This window comes from Medicago sativa, chromosome 2 (assembly GCF_051527215.1).
Source record: "Medicago sativa cultivar Bolivia chromosome 2, Bolivia_mono, whole genome shotgun sequence".
NCBI lineage: Eukaryota > Viridiplantae > Streptophyta > Magnoliopsida > Fabales > Fabaceae > Medicago > Medicago sativa.
The window spans coordinates 7,968,054-7,992,114 of NC_140750.1; the positions used below are offsets into that span (position 1 = coordinate 7,968,054).

At 33.9% G+C, this 24,061-nt stretch overlaps 3 protein-coding genes across 4 annotated transcripts; 1 reads left to right on the forward strand and 2 right to left on the reverse strand.

Annotated features, from left to right (window-relative positions):
* Window positions 1-10,551: 10,551 nt before the first annotated feature.
* On the reverse strand, window positions 10,552-12,855 carry LOC146944168 (transmembrane protein (DUF872)). Of its 2 annotated transcripts, none has more exons than XM_085742570.1 (3): window positions 12,653-12,855; window positions 11,849-12,245; window positions 10,552-10,866 (listed from the first exon to the last, which is right to left on the reverse strand). In XM_085742570.1, the coding sequence occupies exons 2-3, from the start codon at window positions 12,117-12,119 to the stop codon at window positions 10,787-10,789; spliced, it is 351 nt and encodes a 116-aa protein (XP_085598696.1). In that variant the 5' UTR covers window positions 12,120-12,245; window positions 12,653-12,855; the 3' UTR covers window positions 10,552-10,786. The 2 variants fall into 2 exon arrangements, with proteins under 2 accessions (XP_085598696.1, XP_085598695.1); XM_085742569.1 differs by having other exon boundaries at window positions 11,849-12,248; window positions 12,653-12,841.
* A 1,302-nt stretch (window positions 12,856-14,157) lies between these two features.
* LOC146944169 (uncharacterized) lies at window positions 14,158-17,654 on the forward strand. The gene is made up of 6 exons (XM_085742565.1): window positions 14,158-14,720; window positions 14,958-15,107; window positions 15,386-15,538; window positions 15,644-15,688; window positions 15,971-16,485; window positions 16,870-17,654. The coding sequence occupies exons 1-6, from the start codon at window positions 14,186-14,188 to the stop codon at window positions 17,524-17,526; spliced, it is 2,055 nt and encodes a 684-aa protein (XP_085598691.1). The 5' UTR covers window positions 14,158-14,185; the 3' UTR covers window positions 17,527-17,654.
* Window positions 17,655-17,802: 148 nt separating this feature from the next.
* On the reverse strand, window positions 17,803-22,964 carry LOC146944170 (RING/FYVE/PHD-type zinc finger family protein). The gene is made up of 5 exons (XM_085742567.1): window positions 22,648-22,964; window positions 21,394-22,326; window positions 19,351-19,551; window positions 18,511-18,706; window positions 17,803-18,258 (listed from the first exon to the last, which is right to left on the reverse strand). Exons 1-5 carry the CDS (start codon window positions 22,765-22,767, stop codon window positions 18,071-18,073), a joined length of 1,638 nt encoding a protein of 545 aa, XP_085598693.1. The 5' UTR covers window positions 22,768-22,964; the 3' UTR covers window positions 17,803-18,070.
* Between the last annotated feature and the right edge of the window lie 1,097 nt (window positions 22,965-24,061).

A 24,061-nucleotide genomic window follows, 5' to 3' on the forward strand; every position in this document is an offset into this window, starting at 1 on the left:
GCACAGCAGTGTTCACTCATTTTTCTAATCATTTCAAATCTTGTCGTGCTACCAGGCCAGGTATGGATGGTCTTCAGTTTCAGTCGTTAACTTGTCGTCAAGGGGCTGGTTTGGTGAAACCTTTTTCGTTGGAAGAGGTGAAGGCGGCCGTTTGGGATTGTGATAGTTACAAGAGCCCGGGACCGGATGGTATTTCTTTTGGTTTCATAAAGTTTTTTTGGGATATGTTGAAGGATGATGTTATGCGTTTTTTGGTGGAGTTTCATAGGAACGGAAAATTGACTAAGGGGGTAAATAGCACTTTTATAGCTCTTATTCCTAAGGTGGATAGTCCGCAACATTTGAACGACTTTCGTCCTATTTCTCTGGTGAGTAGCATGTATAAAATTTTAGCAAAGGTTCTTGCGAATAGGCTTCGATCGGTGATTGGTGCGGTAATTTCTGATTGTCAGTCGGCTTTTGTTAAAGGCCGGCAAATCCTTGATGGTATTTTGGTGGCCAATGAGATAGTTGATGAAGCTAGAAAACATAAGAAAGAGTTGATTTTGTTCAAAGTTGATTTCGAGAAGGCGTATGATTCAATTGATTGGAATTATTTGGATGATGTCATGCGGAAAATGGGTTTTCCGTCTCTGTGGTGTAAATGGATCCATGAGTGTATTGGGACGGCATCAGCTTCCGTGTTGGTCAATGGGTCTCCAACTGATGAGTTCCCTTTGGGAAGGGGGTTGAGGCAGGGTGACCCTTTGTCTCCTTTTTTATTCCTCCTGGCAGCAGAAGGGTTTAATGTTCTAATGTCCTCTTTGTCTCGTAACAATTTATTTAATGGCTACAAGGTGGGGAGATATGGTTCCATAGAGGTTACTCACCTGCAGTTTGCGGATGATACGTTAATTTTGGGTGAAAAATCTTGGGCAAATATTCGAGCTTTGCGAGCGGTACTTCTTCTTTTCCAAGAATTGTCTGGACTAAAGGTAAATTTTATGAAGAGCTTACTAGTGGGAGTTAATGTCTCTGAATCTTGGTTGGGTGAAGCAGCTATGGTGTTGAATTGTAAGGTGGGTGCTATTCCGTTTATGTATCTTGGGTTGCCTATTGGTGGAAATGCTCGTCGGTTGGATTTTTGGAAGCCTCTCTTGAATCGCATATCTGCTAGACTATCAGGGTGGAGTTCGAAGTTCTTGTCCTTCGGTGGTCGTCTGGTTTTGTTGAAGTCTGTCCTGTCATCGTTGCCTGTTTATGCGCTTTCCTTTTTCAAGGCTCCATCAGGTATCGTTTCCTCTATTGAATCTATTTTTAATAAATTTTTTTGGGGGGGGAGTGTAGACCACAGGAAAATATCTTGGATCGATTGGCAATCTATTTGCTGTAGTCAGGAGGTTGGAGGATTGGGGGTAAGGAGACTTAGAGATTTTAATAGAGCTCTGTTAGGAAAGTGGTGTTGGAGAGTGCTGGTGGAGAGAGATAGTTTATGGTTTAGGGTGTTGTCGTCTAGATATGGTGTGGAGGGGGGTCAGTTGTCTGCAGGGGGCAGTGAGGCTTCCAGCTGGTGGAAGGATATATCCACTTTGATGACTGAGGATTGGTTTCATGGGAATGTCTCTCAGGTTGTTGGAGATGGTAAAAACTTTCTTTTCTGGTCGGATGTTTGGATAGGAGGTCTAGCTTTGAGAGATAGATTTACTAGATTATTTGATTTGTCGTTATTTAAGGAGGAGACTATCTTAGGCATGTTTTCGTTGGGGTGGGGAGTTGAGGGAGGTGCTTGGAGATGGAGGCGGAGGTTGTTTGTGTGGGAAGAGGAGTTAGTGGGGGAGCTTAGGCGTTTACTTCAAAATGTTACTTTGCAGGTGGATAGGGCGGACAGAAGGGAATGGAGAGTGGAAACATCTTCTATTTATACGGTTCGAAGTGCTTATAAATTGTTATCAGCTTCTTCTAATGTTGATCTTGCGGTTTCTATGCCTTCTTTGTGGCACAAAAATGTTCCTTTGAAGGTGGGAATTTTTGCTTGGCGTCTGTTTCGTGATAGACTTCCTACCAAAGACAATCTTTTCCGTCGTCATGTTATAGCAGCTGATGCTCAGACGTGCTCTGGAGAGTGTGGGGAAATGGAAACATCCTCCCACTTGTTTTTACACTGTGATTTTTTTGGTTCTGTTTGGCATCTTATTCTCAGGTGGTTAGGTATTTTTTCAGTGATGCATTGCAATGTATCGAGTCATTTTAATCATTTCGGCTTCCTCGGTGGTGTTGCCAAATCGAAGCAACATATTTTACAAGCTATTTGGTTTGCATCTGTTTGGGAGATATGGAAAGAAAGAAATAACAGGGTATTTAATGATAGAAAATGCACAATTCTTCAGGTTGTGGACAAAATCAAGTCGACATCTTTCATGTGGTTGAAAGGAAAATTCATCAATCTTCCTCTCAATTACCATGGATGGTGGCTTTGTCCGTTCATCACTTTAGGCATTGGGTAATTGTTGTTTCTTTTAGTTTCTCCCGCTGAAGAGGTTTGGTGGCTCTTTGTAAATATTTTTGTATCTTTGTTTGGACTCGGGGTTTTTATTCCTTAGTACATCTTGTGCTGGGAAGGCCCTCTTTGTTGTTAATATAATTCATTTTAGCCTTTTCAAAAAAAAAAATTCATTCTATAACCACTACTATTTAAATTTGGGGATTAAACAAAGGTATATTGGCTGAAACTGAATCATAAACCCTCAAAACATTCCCTCATCAAAACACACTCTACGAGTAAATTTATTCGAGGGTATTTAGATATATAGAAATTAGGTTATGCCAAAAAAAATTGTGCATCATCTTTATTAGTAGTAAGATTTTATAAAAAAAAAATATTTTTTACTTAAAAAATTATAAAATTAAATTATAATTTTTTTTATAATATTATATTATCCCAGTCAAAAATAAAAATATAAATTATACTATAAAAACATATATTTATGAAATATTAAATGAGGTCATTTACCATTTTATAAATTATATTTTGTACTTTAATAATTATTAAATTATATTAAAAAATCAAAAATATTTTATTATACAAGTCAAAATAAAAAAGTATATTATCGAAAACTTAGTCAAAATATAAAAATATATTATCGAAAACAAAATCATAAAATTTATGAAAAATTAAACGAGGTCATTTAAAATTTATAAATATTCTATTTTTTCTTTAAAATTATAAAGTTATATATATATATATAGATATATATTTTTTTTATAATATTATGTTATCCAGTCAAAATTCATTAATTTTTTTTTGACAAGCTAAAATTCATTAATTATAATTGGGTTATATTAATATGTCTTTGTACCATTAACAATTTAATGATATTTTTTTAATCAAATATAATGATCTTTTACCTTTCAATTTTTTTAATGATATTTTAAATTTAAATTTAAATAATTGAAAAAACAAACTACATGTTATTTTTTCTAAACAATATATTTTAGTGAATCTTTTTCTAAATCAATTTTTTCAAAGCGTTATTGATATTATAAAATTAAATTTAGCAAACTAATTTAAATTGATATAATATAAATAAAACCTAAACCATCGACGGGTACTAACATGTTTGTCTTTTAATTAATTTAAAATTATATATATATATATATATATATATATATATATATATATATATATATGTATGTATGTATGTATGTATGTATGTATGTATTAAGTTTAAGTATAGATAAGAAAATTTAATAACATAAAGTGCATATATGTAAAGATAAGTTAAAATGATTTAGCTTTTGGGACTTGTTATTTTGTGTTTAATTGTAGGACTAATAAAGTAATAATCATGTGGCGCATGGGTTAGCCCAGCTTAGAGCTGTTAAAACGGGCGGTTCGGCCCGTATAGGGTCGGCCCTAACGGGCTTCGGGATTTATCGGTCTGGGCCGAAAATGCCAGTTGAAAAATAGGCTCAAAAAATACTACTCGAGTCCGGCCCTACACGGGCCGTGGGCTAAACGGGCCGGCCCGTATTATAAATTACATTTTTTTTAAAAAAAGTATTATAAAATACTCTTAATAATTTTTTATAAATAATATTTTTAATATGTTTAAATAATGCCTAGCACAAAAATAAATTGTAAACATTTTTGTACAAATGTCGTAAACTAAAACGGCGAGGAAAGCAATTTTAAATAAATTAGATACGTTATAGTTATAGATATTTATATATTCGATCTTTAAAATTATAAATAACGAAACAAGTAAATATGATTTTATATTACATTTATATTTGTGCTAATTCATTGAATTTTCACTTTTATTTTTTACTATGATAATCAACTAAGTAAAGAATTATTTGAAAAATATATAGAATTTATAGGTTTTTTTTGTTAAGCGGGCTAACGAGCTACCCGCGGCCCGTTCGGGCTAGCCCTAACGGGTACCGGGCTTTTTAGGGCTGGGCTAAAAAGCCCTATTATAATCCGAGATCAATATTTAAGGCTCAAGCCCTATGATTAATCGAGCTAAACGGGTTGGCCCATACATGCCGGTCCGTTTTGACAGCTCTAGCCCAGCTAGCCACATTGACGAAAATTGCTCTTCTCCTAAAGAAAATTGCTCACTCTCATGTGTTCTTCCTAAAATATTTTCATGTGACTTAAGTCATGTTTAATAGTATCAACGTGACTTAAGACACGTTGGTTTTAGGTAAGTTAAGATTTCATCAATTTTTGCAATTTTTCACAAAGATGCTATTTCTTTAATACCTCAAACATACACTATGTTATTTTCATTTTTTTTAAAGTCTGTCATGTCATAGAAACAACAATAACAACAATTTATTCATGATCCAAAATAAATCATAACTTAAAATACATAAGCACACGAAATCAAATCCAAAAATACACGATTTTATTTAGTTTTAATTTCATATATTTTACATTACATTCTCCCTAAATATGTGGTATCATCATGATATTGAGTTTAAATTAAATTCTTGAAAGTTTGTCGAATAAGTCGGCATTGAAGTGTCTTATACTTAGTGTAAAAAATTTCAAGTCTCTTTGAAAACTCAAAAGAATGAAGAGAACACAACACATGTATTATATCAAATCAACTATATAGGTTATCACATCGAATTCCCTCATATAAGACGAGTACTCACAAAAAAGAATGCATCCCAATATATTATTTTGAACTTATCTTACTGCCCTGCCAACTGACAAGTTTCAATTGACAGAGGAGCATGATCAAGCTCAAAACAACATCTTAGAAATGCACTCTCTTTGGTGGCACTCATCCTATACGAAGAAATTCGATGTGAAAACCTATATAGTTGATTCGGCAGAATACATGTTGTGTTCTCTTCATTCCTTTGAGTTTCAAAGAGACTTACAAACCTTTTACGTTAATTATACGACACTTCAATGCCAACATCTTCAGTAAACTAACAAGAATTAAACTAAAATCCAACAAAATAATGGCACAACATAATAATACTACCTAAACATCTTCGTTTGGCCGAATCAAACTCTTGATAATATCTTCAGGCGGTCTCAACAATGTAGCATCCATCTCGATCGTCGGGAAGATGTTGTCCTGACCAAATATCGAGAACATGCTCCTCACATCGATGTCGTTTGTTAACTCCAGTTGACTGGACGTTAATCTCCCCTCTGAGTTGAACGATGGAAGTTCATACCAAATGTATTCCACCCTTCTCGTGTCTTCGGGATTGAGTTGTTGGTTGATTTCATCTGGTTGATCCTTCAATTCTTTTAACGTGACATCGTCCCGAACCTTGAACAAATTAGGGTTACTTGAGCGTTGAACAAATTGTCCATTGTTTCAGATCTACACCATAAGTAATCAAAAACAATCAATGAAAAAAATCATTCAAACATTTCATCAAACACTTGGAGTGCAAATTATACATAGACCCTAAAACTAAAAACTACAACATAAACATGCAAACACCTAAACATTTAAGCAATAAAACAACATAAGTCATTTACATCACATGTAAACATTGTATCATTTATTGCAAAAAAAAAAAATCAAAATTTAAACAAATCCTTAAACTAAAAAATTTCTATTTTCAGAGGAAAAATGTAACATATAAACATAAAATGTCAAGTACTTGATTATGAAAACTTACCTGTTATTGGAGTGTTGGTTGATTTGAACTTGAAGAAATTGGGGATTTGGATGATTTGAGAGAGTTTTTAGAGATTTTAGATGTGAAATGAAGAAGAATGAAGAAATGAGGTATTGTCTGACCTAAAAATGAATGTCACGTGACTTAAGTCATGTTGGTTATACCTTAACATGACTTGACTCACCTAGGTTATATTCCAATGTGACTTAAGTCACGTTCTGTTTGTGTCAGCAAGCAGAACATGCAGAATTGCTTCATTCATGTATTCATTCATTAATGCATTCATACATACACCCCTTCATTCATTTTCATCCATGTTTTCGTCATTCATTCAATGTTAAAATACGCAAATTCATTCGAAGTTATAATACGGAAAAAGAAAAACCGAAAATGTACCAAAATGTCATAAAAATGCGCAAAGGCTAAAAAACAACATATCCAAAAACAATTAAAACATCATATCCAAAAACATATAAAAACAAAGATATTGTTATAAGCCATTACTAAAATATCTTTTATTCTTTTCCCTCACCAATTTCAATTTCAATATGATTGTCCTCTACAGTTTCTGGGGCACCTAATTTTGGTTGTGGACCAAAATAACATGTCCTTCCCCTCCTTCTCAGCTTGTTGAAATTGTATATTGGCACATTGGCATTGGTTTGTTTTTGAGATCCTTCGCATTTGATGTCGTGTCATGTCATGGTGGTTTTTACTTTCTTTTTCAATTGAGTAACATCATATTCAATTTTGCCCTCCTTTTCCTGCTGAGCCTCACCCTCTTTTTCGGCCCGTGCACTCTGTGTCATGCTCTCTCTGCCTACTTTCAGCCTGTCCGGTCTCTCAGACATATCTACACAACATAAACAATGCAAAAAAAATCAATGATTTATTATAGGGACATTGTGTCATTTCTAACTAATCAACAACAATAATTCACATTGTACCCAAACTACCACATTGTGTCATTTCAATCTCTAAACTACCACATTGCACTCAAACTCACTATAATCAACATTAAGAATTCAATTTCTAACTAATTTAATCATTAACATTGCAAAAAGAAAAAAACAAATAATTGAGACATTTTATCAAACACCTAAAGTTCAACATAAAATCTAACAATTTCTAACTCTAACCTACCATATTTGAGTCAAACTTACTCTAATCAACATCTAAACAACAATTTCTAACTTAATTCATCATTAACAATAAAAAATTCTAACATGCAAATTCTACCCTAAAAACCTAAAATTATGAAATTTCATCAAAAAAATCTAACTTTTAAACAACAAAAAAAAACCAATGTCAAATGATCATAATCACTTACTTGATGTTGTGGTAGAATTTGATGTTGGTTTGATCAAATTTGATGAAAATCGCACTTGGGAGTTCTCAAAATTGCACTTGATGTTTTGGAAAATGTTTGACATAATAGTTGATGTTCTGTTTCTATACTAGAACGCAACGTGACTTAAGTAACGTTGGTATATATATACCGAACGTGACTTAAGTCACACAAGTTATACACCAACATGAGTTAAGTCACGCAGAGGTATTTTGAAAAGTTTCTATGAGAATGAGCAATTCTCTTTGTGACAAGAGCAATTTTCCATATTTAATTGGATAAGGTTTGGATGAATTGTGTTCCTAGTCCAATCCAACAACAATATATGTTTGATCTCTTGTTTAAAATCTTAAATTCATGGTAACATCAATTCTACATACAAAAATGTTTAAAATCAATTCTATTTAAAAACTTCCAAACACATCAAAATCAAATTTACACATTTATGGTTAAAAAAAGTTAAGCAAAATAAAATAAATCAAATAAAAAGGAGAGTTAAGACACATTTTGTTCCCTCACAAGTTTCTGATGGGTCATTTCAGTCACTCATAAATTTAAAACCTAATTTAGTCCTTGAAATTTTTGTAGTGCGAACAAAGTAGTCCATGATTCATTATAATAGAAGGACTTATTTGTCCACTACTATGAAAATGTTATGGACTGTTTTGAGTTTATTTTTGCCAAGAACTTAATTGGTAAAAACCACATAAACATTGAAACCGGGGACATTAGACCTAAACCAAAAAAACCACATAAACATTGAAACCGGCCCTAAACGATGATACAAACAAAGATAATACACAGTAGGGGCTAACCCTAATGGGTAATCACATAACCAAAAATATAACAAATACACACCCCGTCCACAACCCAACAAATCCTCGTATGGGAACGAAACCTGATTGCAAAAAAAAAAAAAAAAAGGGGATGTGTGAACGTTCAAAAGAACCAAACCAATTGCGTGCTCGTTGAACCCGAACCCGAGTCTTGAAACTGACGAATGAACTTGTCCCCAAACACGAAAGCATATCCAAGAGCCAAAAATTCACGTTTCTTAAAAAAAAAACAAGAGCCAAAAACTCACTATGATGAGACTCGATAACATCAAGCATCAACGACCATAAATTGACCTGAAACACAAAAAACATCCAAATCATAGGCTAAAGCTCTTATGAGCATACACAACAAACCAGCAATCACCGTTACGCGGAGCTAACATAACATCACCACCGTCAAGCACCGAACGAATGGAGGAACCAAACCAACAAAACGGAAGTTGCATCTCAGATCTATAAGAACGCATAATCTGAAACACAACCGAGTCAAATATTTCAGCATTCGATTAACACAAACCTTCGTTAAACTTCAGTCGTCAAAGATGGATATTTGCAATAGGTGTTACATCGTACAACCGAACGGGTTGATGAGAGCCAAAAACTAAAAGGAATTGGAGCGCAAACCCAATCTACAAATTCCGATCAGCCCCTCACTAGATCAAATATGTAACAAGTCACGAAGAAAATCTAGCAACCCAGAGACCGCGTAATAACCAAATTGGTTCAAATCATACATCTAGATTAAGTTTTGATGATAACAATTCCAATGGAACAATTTATATATTAACTATGTGTTACCATGTTCAGGTAGTTATTAAGACAATCCTCTAGACATAGTAAGATTTGGTATACTATGACAAAGGAAATAAAGGTTGGCCGTCTAGTCTAAATCAGAAGACATATAAGACGAAAAACAACTTATGAGGAAATGGAGAATACCTCAAGCAAAAGATAAAGTTGGTCAAGTTCAAAGGAATTAAAACAAGTAATCCTATGGTCAATGATGAATCATCATACAATATCATTTGTGATAAATAAACTTGTCAAAGCCACTTCTAAATATGAGGACCTTCTGTATGGTCAGCGCTAAGAAAGTCAAAGTTCAACCACCTAATCCAGCTACCCTCTAGATGATTGATGCAACCATTTATCAAAAGAAATCATCTAGATACATGGTTCCTCTATAAGGATCAAATTGAAGATCATGTCCCATGCTCTGTTTGAATTATAACTATTATAACTGAAAGATGCTTCAAGTTTTAATGAAGTGATTCTTCCAAAACCCTTCATATAAAAGAGACCACGTTCAAGCAAATGAAGACAACAGTAAACAATTACAAGTCATACAATCTATTCAAATGGCTCTTTGTACTCAACTGTGTCTCATTATCCAACGATAATACTTTCTCATCATCCCTTCATTGTAGATACTTCATTCAGTTGAAGTTAGAAGAAGAACCAGCATAGGTGTTCAATACACCACACTTAAAAATAAAAAAAAAAATATACGTTCTTATCGAATAGATAAATCAAGTAAAAGCCAAGTACGTGATTTTGGAATGCTTTGTAAAAATCCTCTCATGTGAGAGTTATCTATATCATGATGTAAAAAAGTTGGTTCATCTCATGATAAAATCAACTTTTTACATACAATCTGAAAGATTGAAAAATTGATTTAAAAATTTAAATGTAGAAGTTTTTGTCCTAAACTTCAAGGACCTTCTTTGTATGTTATTTTTTACAATTTGAAAAAAATCCTGATGAGTTAATTCTCAACAACTAGCTTTGTATAGCTAAGTACTCTACTATGTATAATATATAGCTCACTAAGAATTTGGTATGTCACGTGGAAGATTGCTCCTTCAGCTCAACCCCCATTGGTTAAAAAAAAATTGTATTTCTAAACCAAGTCGGTATTATTTTCAGCCAAAACAACGCCCCTTGGTAACTAAAACAAAAGACATCCCTTTCATATTCAAGCAAAAGTACTTTATATATGTACTATCATCTAAATAAATTACACTTGGTTAGATATTCGTTTGAGAAAAGATATGCAGTCATACATAAATCACATTGAGGTAAACTCATTTTAATCAAACTCGACTTTGCAAAACGAGGTTCAATCAAACGTAATTTGACAAACTTCAATCCAAAAATACATCCTTGACAAACCAATGTGACAGGAAAGTACAGTTAGATGTTGATTCCACATAATTAAAATAGGCTCAGTTTAAGGAAGAAAACAAGAACTATGCAATATTGCTTAATAGAACAATTCCACGCTAGATTTTACTGTTATTTTCTATTCTTACAAATAATCTTGTGCATATTTTTTGTCTTTCTAAATTGTATTACTGCATTTTCTAACCCCATTGTACAATTTTATTTAATCAACGCAAAGCATACAAATAAGTAGCACCGAAATCTGATCACGACTGAGTTTGGAGGGTATAACTCATCTGCTCTAGTAATCAGGGATGGCAGAAAAGCGATAACCTTTGGCACCTCTCCAGGCATAATACGCAAGTCGAGTCTCATAAAATCCTGTATTCAGAAATCAATATAAGGTATGATACGTATTTTTCCAACAAAAAATCATCGTGACAGATAAATCAATATGAACATGAATGCAGGTGCATCCACTAACAAAAAGTAGCAAGACATTTACAGCTAAAGAACAAATAAAACAGGTAAAAAATTGTGTCAAGCAACATCTTTTCGCATATTAGTTTGTAATGGTGGTGACCATAATACTAGCGATGGAGATCACCTGTCCTTATTCCATGCCCATTTTCTCCTGACCCACTTCAACAATAACTATGATACCAAAAAGTTTGAGTTATTTAACTAACTTTTGTTGCAATAAGCCCCAAGAACATAGCCTAGTGGTAAAGCATATGTAAGTGTTGGGTGGAAACCGGGAGCCCACGTTCAAACCCGTGTACACCCCATTTTCCTGCTCCCCTGCTACCATCTGTAATACTTTAATCCTAGGGGCATATTTTAAGTGGTGGGTCATGAAACAATGACATATGATCTGAGATCTATAGTTGTATCCTAGACCTATCTATCATGTGCAATTATACTTTGGCAACAGTATGCAATTTACTCCTGTATAATAAGCAGAAACATTTCCCATGAAACAATCTACATGCAATTCTTGGTTAGGATCGGTGTATAATTCCATTACATTAGAACCATTTTTTATGATTCATTGAAAAATCATCAAGTGAATCTAATATTCTCAATATATCCAAATCATCTGAACATTTAGAAAGTTGAAGTCCAATATGCCGGTTTATTTTTCTTATTGTAGATCTAAAAGCGCTTTAGCAAAATCATCTTTATGGACCTTGATGTATATAGCATAACATAACATTCAGCAAACTTGACTTATTCAATAGCATATTTGCAGTCTCAAAGAAGTCTCAAATATTTTCCCTGATGTTTATATTAATTAAACCAAAGTACCTAGCAAACATAAAAATGTATACAAGTGATACAAATTCCCGGGACTTCAACGTACCTGGGAGAAAGCTCAGAAATCCTAATGCTAGAAGGCCATAAGCTTGAGAGCGTTCTCCCCCCATATGACCAGTGAAAATAAAGTACGAAAGAAACAGAAGTCCAGTACCAAGAAACAACAGGAAGAGTGCAAGGGCAATAGATTTCCAGGGAACTCTGTCCAAGGCTCTCGGCGTGTAATCAAATCGAGGGTCAAATGGTCTAGTTTGATTACCAACGTAATCATCCTCATCTGTGGCAAGAGGGGTGTAACGAACACGTCTAGTTGCCATATCAAATCTTTCTGAGTTCCTTGCTTGCTCCTACGATTTTCAACCCAAAATGATCCGAGCCCCCTCGGCTCAAATAAACACAGCCCGTGTTAGAATTACAGCTACAACTAAGCACAAGGGAAAGTTCTGCTGCATTAAGAAGAAACTATCACTTAACTGCAACAAATTTGTGAACTAAAGAGATAGAATAATAATACACCTAATATTACATGTGTCCGGTGTACGAAACCAAAACACGTGATTACATTCAATTAATTAATTTTTTCAAATTTGTATCGCTTGCACGATGTGTCAATGTTGTGTCCTATGTCTTTGGTTCATAGGTTCCAACACAATTTCTATCAGAATTATAAATAAAAAAAATAAAAAAAAATAGTATCCTAGTTCTCATTTTGCACTCAATCATAATTCACAAGACAAAATTATCCATCACAAAATCTAAACTAGATCTTCCGCATCAAAAAAAGGGGATTTTTTTTTTCCTGAATGAATCTGAGAAGATAAAACGGAAAAAAGGAATGGATGAGGAAAACCTGGGCGGACTTTTTCCACTGTTTCTGGCGGCTGATAACGAACTCCGGCTGCGTTTTCTGGCGACTTGGAGTTCGGTGAGATTTCTACTTGTTTATCATATACAATGCCAAAGTGGAAAAGATGGTTTTTTGTTTGTTTGTTGTTTTGTGGAAACTTTGACCCTTCATAATTTTACCAATTTCTTTGTCGCAATGAAGAAATTTCAGCAATGGATACACTAGTCCGGTCCTAAAATATGTTATTTTGTAAAAAATATATTTTAAATTATAACTTATTTCAAGTTTTAAGTCATTTAAATATGGGTTAAGTCCACATATCCTAGCTCAACGGACAAAAATGCTGAAATTGTTAGGCCGGACACCATTACCGGGGTTTGAACCCCGGTACATTTACTTGTATGTGTGAGTTTATAATGGCTTTGTCATTTCGTCTATCTATCCAAAAAAAAAAAATATGGGTTAATTAAAGAAATGATGCTTATAAATATTCAGAATTTTATTTTTAGTTCATACAAAATAAAATCACACATTTTAGTTCTTGTGACATTTTCCTTTAGCATTGTAGGGACCAAAGGGATCATTACTTAATTAACCCTTTAAATATTAATGAAACATAATTAATGTTACTTTTAGTATCATTTTTATCGAAGTTGTTAGATTAAAGATTCAGTGTATGTTTGGTTTTGTGATGACTTGGATTGATTCAGAACAAAATGATTTTATAAAATTGATTATGAGAAAAAGTGATTTATGTTTAGATCGATGTATTTATATAAAAATGAATTTAATAATAAATTTAAGACTAAAATCAATTGTAAAAGCTAAAAGTTACAAGTTATAGCTTCAAGTAAAATCAATTTTACAAGCAATATCAATTTTCCCTTAAATTATCCAAATGAGATAAAATCAATTCTACACCCTCTAAAATCCCTTTTGACCTTCAAAATTTGAAACGAAACATATGATATATTATTGAGTTATTGAATGTATAAATGTCATTGGATACTTGCATTCTTTGAGATAAGTTTTGGATGACATCCAAATCCATTTAACGATTTCATTTACGATGTATTTGTTACCCTCTATTTTTCCAATTATATTAATCTCTCATTCTCGTAACATTTGTGAAATAGCTCATAGTCTTTCCCATTGTAGTTTTCTGACTTTTTGACAAAGAACTTTTTTTAACTTAACTTTCAAGTTTTGTGACATGGAACACTTAAAATGGGGTGCAACATAAGTCTTAGAGGTTGTACGGGTATACTTGGAATCGTACATTGACAGATTAAGGACGATCCCAAAATTACAAGCACTATTTAGGAACAAATAATGTTCCAAAGTAAAAGGAAACCTCAAACTTTAATTATTCCAGTCTTGCTTATGCGCATTATTAACTAATTAAGCAAAGCATATGCTCAACAACTTTTGTCTCTAATCTTGTGTGATATGTGATTCCTGTCCATGCATAATACATATATTTCAACTATATGTGAATTTCCATCACTAGTAGTGTGAGTTGATTTGAGCAAGTTAATGATGACGACGCAAGTAGGTTCAATTGAAAAAATGAAAGAACCATATATATTAGCAAAGAGATATAATTGGAAAGGATTCTTAGAATTTTTCCTTGAACATAGAGAGCTATTGGATAAACAAATAGACTTGCATCAAAGCACTCCTTTTCACTATGCAGCACATTGTGGTAGCCCAGAAATGTACAACAAAATGCTATCAATGGTGGATCCATCAAACATGCAACATGTGTTGAGGATGCAAGATGACATGGGAAACACACCACTTCATGAAGTGGCTTTCACAGGTGAAGTTGAAATGACAAAGAGTATATGGAAGAAAGAAAAGGAAACAATGTCAGAGCAGTTTCCTATGCCATTGTTACAGATGAGAAACAAACTTGGTGAAACACCTGTGTATAGGGCTGCTGCTCTTGGGAAGACAAGTTTGGTCAAATGCTTTGTTGAAGAGTTGAATGTGGAATTAAGGGATCATTTTCATAGGACTAGTGATAAGATGTCCATTCTTCACACTGCTGTCATTGATCAATTCTTTGGTTTTTCTCTCACTCTCTCTTTTTCATTTCTTGCAATTTATTAGTATGTTCTCACATGCAAAATTAACTTTAATCTCCATACAAACATCCTACTACTCCGATTTTATATAGGCAAAAGGTACACGTATTTAGTCTAAATTTGGACAAAACACATGTATTTTTTTTGCTTATATAAAAACCGGATGGAGTATCAATATACTTTTAATAGAGCTTTCATTGGGACCTTAATCATCGCAGGCACAGCTTTATGGTTATTGAAACGGTACAATGAACTCGCTGATCTAAAGGAAGAAAATGAATTGACAACCCTGCAATTGCTAACGAAAATGCCATCTGCATTCAAGAGTCAAACTCAAATGGGAGCCTTCAAAAATTTCATATATCCTCGTAATTTTCTGCTAACTTTACCTCTAAGTAATAAGCATGCATGCATATATTCGCAGATATACAGCATTTTTTTGACAGAATCACACGAGTTTTTTTAAGTTTGAACTTGCAAAATAAGTTTGTTTAACTAGAAGGTAGGTAAAGTTTGACTATAAATTATTCCATCAGTAGAGATAGAATGAGGATACTAGACAAATCTTTCCCTTTCTTCCAACATAATGTTAATAATTTAAGTATATACAGACTGTTTTAGCTAACAGTTTGAATGTCGAGTTCAGTGCTTCCTGATTATCAAGATTATGCATATTACCTTCATGATAAGGATGATGCTAGAAAAGGACAAGATTTGGAAATTGGCGAAAAAGGCATAAAAGAACAATATCAAACTCAATGGAAGCAACCACCCCAAATTCATCATAGAAAGCTCTCAGGTATGTGTGTTTACATGTAATATTATGAACAAAACACACATTTTATGTATCGTTTTGATTCATACTCAATACTCAACCAGAAGCAACTGTGAACCAAAATTGCAGGATTTTCATGGATGTGGTATACTATGTGGAAGGCTCTTTCCAAAGGTGCAATCTGTGATCAATACTCATGATACATTTCTCAAAACGAAATATTTCTTGCCAGATGTTTCGACATTAATTTGTTTTCACTAACAGCATAATTGCTTTTTACTCATTCAATCAATCACAGCCATTGGATCAACAGAATTATTTGACTTCAATGATGTCTACCTTATAAGTCAATCATACAAATGATGATTTCTGATTGGTTGACCGTGTAAAAAATTTACATGCATGAAAATTAATTCTCTGTTTTTATCCTTGTACATGTTGTTCTTGTTACTACAGAATGGAAGGGAATTGAAAAACTTTGGAGGAAAAAAGAAATGCATAACTTGGCACAAGAACTTGTACACTTGTTAGCAAAGAATGACAATTCATGGCAACATAGTTCAGTACATTGGGACAAAACAGTTTCTATGGGAATGCCGCATCATATTATAGAAGAGAAACAAAAAGAGAAACAAGACAAACAAGATGATACAGGCATCAAAACTATTATTTACACGCCTTTGCTTATGGCAGCTTGTAGTGGAATTATAGAAATTGTAGAAGTGATAATTCATTTTCATCCTCAGTCAATTGAGCATGTAAGTAAAGATGAGCAGAACATATTGTACATGGTTGTCAAACATCGCCAGTTAAAAATTTTCCAAATGTTGAAGAAACTGAAAATGGTGGGACGTCTTGCTGGAAAAATAGACAAGGAAAGTAACACTGTTCTTCACAGCACTGCTGATTTTAGAGGAGGATCTCAACCTGGTTATGCGCTGCAACTGCAAGAGGAATTGCATTGGTTTGAAGTAAGTATCGTTAATGTATTTTTTAAGCAATATTATATAATGTAGGTTTTTTTTTTACCAACAGTTTGAAGTTGTTGGATCAATCAGATGACTGAGTTTAAGCTTATTATATAAATTTCAAAAGCAAACTCAAAAACTACTAACAGATATTGATCTAACAAATCTGAGCTACTAATGGTGTGAATTTGTAGAATCTCTTACCGCAGAAAATTAGAATTCGAGGAAAAATAACACTTCATAAATTTTGTTTTTGATGATTTGTTGTGTTTTCATTAGAGGAGCAAGAAAGGGAGCATGTGATTTCAATCTTACTAATAAATGCATAGTAATACTAATCTAGTTCTCATTACTATCTATCTATACATGTTGTGCACACATAAATAGCGCATAGAGAGGCGACTTCCTTATCATTATGTCATTCACAAGAACAAGAAAAACCAAACTGCTAGGGAACTCTTTGAGGAAAAACATGAACAACTGTTGAAGGATGCTCGCGAATGGATCAAAGAAACGGCTCAGTCATGTTCTGCGGTAGCTGTCCTTGTTGCAACAGTTGTCTTTGCTGCTGCTTACACGGTCCCAGGAGGCACAGACGACTACGGCTTCCCGAGATTACTTCATCATCCTATATTTGTAGTGTTCACAGTCATGGATGTTGTGGCCCTTGCAAGTTCATTGGCTTCAGTGGTTATGTTTCTCTCAATCCTCACATCACCTTGTGAGTTGTGGGATTTTAGGAGGTCGCTACCTAGGAAACTGATGGCAGGTTTTGCCTTCTTGTTCTTTTCCATGGCTACAACCATGTTGGTGTTTAGTGCAACAATTTTGGTGAACATTAAGTTAGATAAGAACAAATGGACTTCAAGCTTGACTTATACTGCAGCATTCTTCCCTGTCAGCATATTTGCAATGATGCAGTTCCCTTTATATGTTGCTATGAAAGGATGTATGGTGTCACTCCTTAGGAGACTTAAGAAGATTGTTCCTCGTTTCTTCCTCAATTTGATCAAAAGCCGGAGAGAGAGACTATGGGACATTTGATATCTAATTTCTTTTTACCATTTTTCTTCGGGCATAATTTCTTATGATGTGTGCATTTGGTTGTAACATTTTACTTTTTCTACCATTGGACGTGGACCTTGATAAAATAAGAGCATACTTTCTCCTTATATGGTTATGCATTTCTTGTGATTTTTGGTAGAAAAAAAGACATTAACACACCCGTTATGAATTGGTGTGGTTTGTGTTCCTCATCAAATCATGAAATAAAAGAAACGAAAATAATTCATTTGAACACAATTGATCAACTTCTGAGCCTCATCAAATACTATGTGACAATTTTAGTCCACTGTGTAGCAAACTAAAAATAAACTTAAAACAGGCCACCAGCATTCAATTATGGTCAAAGTGGAGGATATGATATCTACATCTTCATTTACTTATTTACATTATACATAATGACACCAGGAAACTTTACAATCAGAGTGGAACTAAGCAACTGTACAAATTATTCACGGTCCATTGGTTCTTTTCTTTATGCTGATGTCCAAAAAATGAAAGGAATATGAAATGTAATGCTGAACAATCAATAACCATCAATCTTCAAATACAAATCTGCAAGAGCACGATAGAGAATAGCTGCAGCAGGTGGCCTAGGCAAGGAGCCAAGAAGTATGTCTGTTGCATTTAAAGACTGGCTGCCATAAAAACGACAATTTTCGTGTGTGCGAGTGGTGACAATACTGCCTTCAAGCGAACAACCAACAAATGCACCTGCAAATAATATAGAACTTGTCAACCACTACTCTAGAGGAGTCATTCCAATTCCAAACCTCCCAAGGCTCTAAGATTCATCACTCCCCTCAATTAGTCCACTCTCAAGTCTTCTACGGAGCTACGCCTACTAGTAAAAGTGGTACACTAACAAGAATATAACTATTTCCGTCGAAAAGAAAAGGCCGAGCTGCATACTGGGCGAAAAACAAGAATTTCAGTACACAAGATGAACATAAATAACAAAAATACCTTTACTGCAGCTGTATGTATAACAAGCAGCATAGCCACCATCACCAGCTCGAACATCAGCTTCAACTGCCCTTCCAACAACGCCAACTGCAGCACTCATACCAGCTCCAAGTGAAACATGTGCATTACCACTAAATGTCTTGACAGCTTCATTTGTTCTCAGAACAATGATGAAATCTGTTAACTCCCCTCCAGCCTATGGTGGAAAAAATAAGTTAATTAATGAAGACGTGGAAATAAATAGTTGTCACAAAAACCCTGAGACAGGCTGCATAGATGCGGAGTTCAAAGATGGAATTGGTGTTGGGTACAGTTGAGGATTAAATAGAAGATTACTAAATGAAGATTCAGATTAATCATTTTTTTGCCTTTTTAAATGAAAACATTTTTTTTTATTTCCTATTTTCAATCATAATTATGAAAGTGCTACATAAGCTTTACTTCATTTCTTGTTCTCAATGATTTGTACAAGAAATAGTGAAGAATTTTTTTTATTTTTTTTACAATTTCTTGTAAATCTTATAAGCAAGAAACAAAATGAACACAAGGAACTTAATAGAAACATACAAACACAATGTGGCACTTCTGTAATTTTTAGTTAAACCAAGAAACCAAAAAAGAGATTGCTTTCTATAACCAAACAAGCCATTAGCTATTATGCAATATGTCAAAAAAGTTTCAACAAGTGCCATCAGATATTAGAGTTAACTGGAAACAGTCTGTAGCAGCCTATTGTGATAAAATTTTGGCTTTCAATTCATATTCACAAGCAAAGTCAATGTTAATTATATTGTTTGGTCGATGCTGTTAATTTCTTATTGTTACAGTTAGTTACTTCACCTGAGCCCCCCACCCCACTCCGAATGTCGAAACAGCAGATGGTGGAGACCACGAACCATCTTCCCTACGCGCAACCACAATTCCCGTTCCAATATTATAAGTAACCACCACTCCTACTTTGACCACAGTGATAATTGCAAGGCCTTTTGCTTGCCTAAGAATGGCATCTGGAATTGTCTTTTCAGGCTTTAATAAACCTATCTGCATAAATGAAATTCTTCTTAAGTACAACATTTTTTTTCAAATAGAATATGGTGTAGACTTCCACAGCCATGACATGTTTGGCATAATACCATCAATAACTTAAACTTTAAACATCAAAATCACAAAATGATGATAGCATCAAGGAATCTGAATTGCCCAGACTAACATCTGCAAAAATATAAAATCATGCCGGGACACAATTTGCAATTTATTTACTTTTTAGTTTGGGGGAGGGGGATAGAACCAAAAGCAGTTGAAAGGTCAGGAAGAGGGGTAATCAGCATAGCTGCTAAACTTTTTATAGTCACAATAATTATATAGTAAATTTGGTCTGCATTATATTATACCAAATTCCATTCAGCACTAACCAGATCTCAAATGAAAAACACAATTGTTTGGTGTGAGTTTTAGACCCACCCATCTTCCCATAAAACTAAGAACACTTAATGAAGTAATATAACAATTTTTAACTGATACTCTAGTTCAGTTAAGCATTGGAGAAAGTTCATTCGAGTCACAGATGTTTTCTTTTCCACAGTGAAAACTAGAGTCATAACTCATGCCTAGACATAGAGTGATTAGTTCACAAATTCACATGTATTTTTATCTTTTTAAAATGTTTTACTCTTCGGGTCTGATTTTGTAAACGTATATGGTAGAAACCAATGAGACCTGCAAACCAGAAACAGTAAGTAAACCAACACATGGAAAGAGAAGAAAAAGATGCAGTTAAGGAAATTAGGGTGTGTTATTGATAGTAATGATAATAGTGGTAGATGGTTTCTCTAACTACTCCAAGAGCAAATCTCCAACACAGAGGTATCCTATTCTGACCCTAACAGAAAGTTATTTACACCATAGCCTCTAAAGCCCTAGAACTTATTCTTATATACTACTAAGGAGATAATATTCCTACTACTTAGACACCCAATTAATTACTTAAACACCTCATAGTAAACTTAGTCACTAGTCATCTTAGGCTCCGTTTGGGAGTTTGGAGGGGAAGGGAATTGAGGGTTTTGGAGGGATGAGATTAGAGTAAAAAATAGAGAAATCTTTCAAAAAAAAAATTAAGTGTTTTTGTAGAGAATGATTAATTAATACTTGTGATTAATGTATTTTTTTGAAAGTATTATAAAAACATATATTGGGTTAGGAAAACTCACCCGAACCCTCCAAAACCCTCCAAACTCCTCCTCCAATACAATTTTTTAGCTCCCCCAAATTAGGGGGATTTTGTATTATGAAGAAAACAAAACCCCCCAAAGCCCTCCCCTCCCATAGCTTTCCATTCTTTCCACTTCTTCCTTCCTTTTGTTACAGGCCCTCTTTGTTTGGGAGTTTGGAGGGGAGGGGAGGGGAAGAGAGGGCTTTGGGGGGATAGGAAATATAGCGGAAAATGGAGAAATCTTTCACATTTTTTGAAAGAGTATTTTTTTTAAAAATGATAAATTAATGCTTATTATTAATATATTTTTTACTTTAAGAATATTACAACAAAATGAGGAGGACTTCGTATTATGAAGAAAAATGAACTCCCCAAAGCCCACCCCTCCCAATGTCCTCTATTTTTTCCACTTGCTCCTTCCTTTTTTCTAAAACCCTCCCCTCCCTTCCCCTCCAAACTTGCAAACAAAGCCTTAGTCTTCTTAACCTTCCTTTTCCCATAATACCCTTATCATTAGTTGTCTTCCCATCAGTATATGTTATTGCGGTGTCCCGGACAACCGCAAACAGCAGTGTCCGTGCTAAACCTATATTCCAGGACACCACCACACAGTATAAATGATAGATATGAAATAACTCGATTGAATTATATAAAGAATTGAATTGATATACCTGATTATAAGACTTGATAGTGTTAGTTGCCTTGTAAATTTCATATTCCATGGTCTGCCCCCAAGGAAAATTAACCCATGATCTCAAAGTGCTGAGATCTGTCAGGTCGTGAGTTGGCAACTGAGCAGCATTACTTACATGATCCATCAAATAAGGCTGTACAGACTCAAGTCGAACACAGCATACATCGCAGACTCTTTGGGGGTCAGAAACTCGGAACTTTGATGGCATCAAGCTCCGCCCTTTAGAACATTCACCACAAAATATTCCTCCACAGAACCGGCAGTGATGCCTGGAACACATGATGGGATGAAACCTCACGCCACAAAGCATACAAGCTGCAGCAGCACTATCTGCCAACCATTTCGGAGGTTCTGCTTCTATTAGTTCCTTAACATTACCAAAGCTAGCTTCTGTTAGAGTTTGTGCCATCTCTCTCCAAGCTTGTTCAAGTACATGGCTTGTTAGCCATGAAAAGCTATATGCATGAATATCTCCTGATGCCAAAGAAGACACTTTTCCCCTAGCTGCAAGTAAAATTTCTACCAACACTTCCCACATAGTTAATTCCTTTTCTCCTCCAACATATTGATTCCATCCCATATCATCATCGGGAAAAAAACCACCATTCGAATGAAACCCTTTTTCCCATTCTTTATGATCATCTTCCAACATAGGTGGAACTGAGACCGGTATCCAAACTCCAGTATCTTCGTTCAACGGAGCATCATAATAGAAGCACTTTCTCTGATTCTGAATATTAGCTAAAGACTCCATGTCCCCTTCATTCCTTTCGAATGATTCTTCAGGTAATTCAGGATATAATCTGGATAAATTCATACTATTCTCTTCGGCGCTAACAGAAGACAAAGAATCACTATTCTCTTTAGTAACATGATGATTCCTCATATTACCACCATCCACCCCATCATCCTGTCAATTATGCAATATCAAATCAACCAAATAAGCCACAAAGCACAAAAAAAAAAAAAAACCAGTCTTAAAAAGGAAAATAAAACAATACAATAATCAGCTTTGTAAAACAATACAATAATCAGCTTTAAGACACCGACATATGTGACTACCTTCAATTAATTCCTTTATGTCGGTGTCGTGTCTGGTGTCCAAAAATAGCAGAAAAATAAAAAATAATAAAACATGAAGATAATCATCAAAATCTACAAAAAAAAAAATAAATAAATAAATAAAGGCAAAAAATGCAGAAATTGAAAACAGAGACCCATGAAAATTTACCAAAGGAGAATAGGAATTGGATGTATGATGATGATCACCAAGAGAGAAACTAGAAACCCTAGCAGATAAATCTTCTACAGGATGCACTTGATTCTTAGAATCAAAATTTTTGTTTTCCATTGAAAAACCTAAAACACCAAATTAGGGTATATACATGCATATATTAGCAGGAATAATGAAATTTCTACACTGAATTTGAATTTTGGGGAAAAAGAACGAAACTTTGGGGATGGAGATTAAAGGAATTAGGGATAGAAATTGGAATTAGAGGTTCAATGGCGTGTCGTTGTTGATGTGTTTACCTGTACGTCTCGCTTGCGTGTACACCCTGGACCTTAAGTATTATTTACTAACTTTCTTTCTTCTCCTCGTTATTTTCTTTCTTTTTTATTTTTTTTAAACATCGTCATTATTTTCTTTCAATTTCGTATATAAAATATTTTTTTATATCCAATACATACACACCTAGGATTTACCCTAATATAAATATATATATAGAGAGAGGGGAGTTAATATAAATATATATGGAGAGAGAGGGGAGTTAGATTAAAGTGACTAAAGAAAATCAAGAGTTTTTTTTTTTTTTTTTACATTTGAAGAAAAAATAAAAAGGTTTTTTTAGATGAAATTATAAATATAATATTTTTAGAGGATAAATATAATACTTATAACTAATGGTATAATTGAAATAAAAAAATATATATTTATATATAGCTTGATCGTCCCCCAGGTATGTATGCCCTTTGATAGGGTACCGAACTATAGATACCGTATACAACCTTCGAATTTTTAAGTATATGTTTTATGCTATAAACGCTTAAAAATGATGAAAAGTGGTTTTTTTTATGGTTGAGTATCAAGTATGTGAATCTTTCTGGAAAAAAAGGGAGAAGAGATTCGAGAGAGAAGAGAAAAGAGAAGATGAAAAAAATTATTGTTTTAAATTATTTTGATTAAGTTTTTAATAAAAATATTCTATATTGAATAAAAAATTGGAAAAGAATTAAATAATTTGTTTGCATAGTTAGATGGCACCAGGGTTCAAAACCAAAAAATCTTTATATCACAGTTAAAATCTAATTTGTTTTGCAGGAGGTAGACATATGTTAACCTTTTTTTTTTTTTTTGAAGGATATATTAACCTTATATTGATTAACAAAAATGCATAAAATAGACTACTACTGTTGTTTAACAGGTTGCGGTTCCAATTTTTCAGACAAAAGACAAAATCCATGAGTGAAAAAAATACAAAATCATACTTTAACCGTTGATTTTTAATGGATTATGTTAGAAATAATTAGATATTTATAAGATATTGTTAGAATTTGTTTTTTTTTTTTAGAGGATATTGTTGGAATTTGTTAAATTGGTTCAAGTTTGTTAGTTCAGTACTTATGATCACTATATAAAGTGA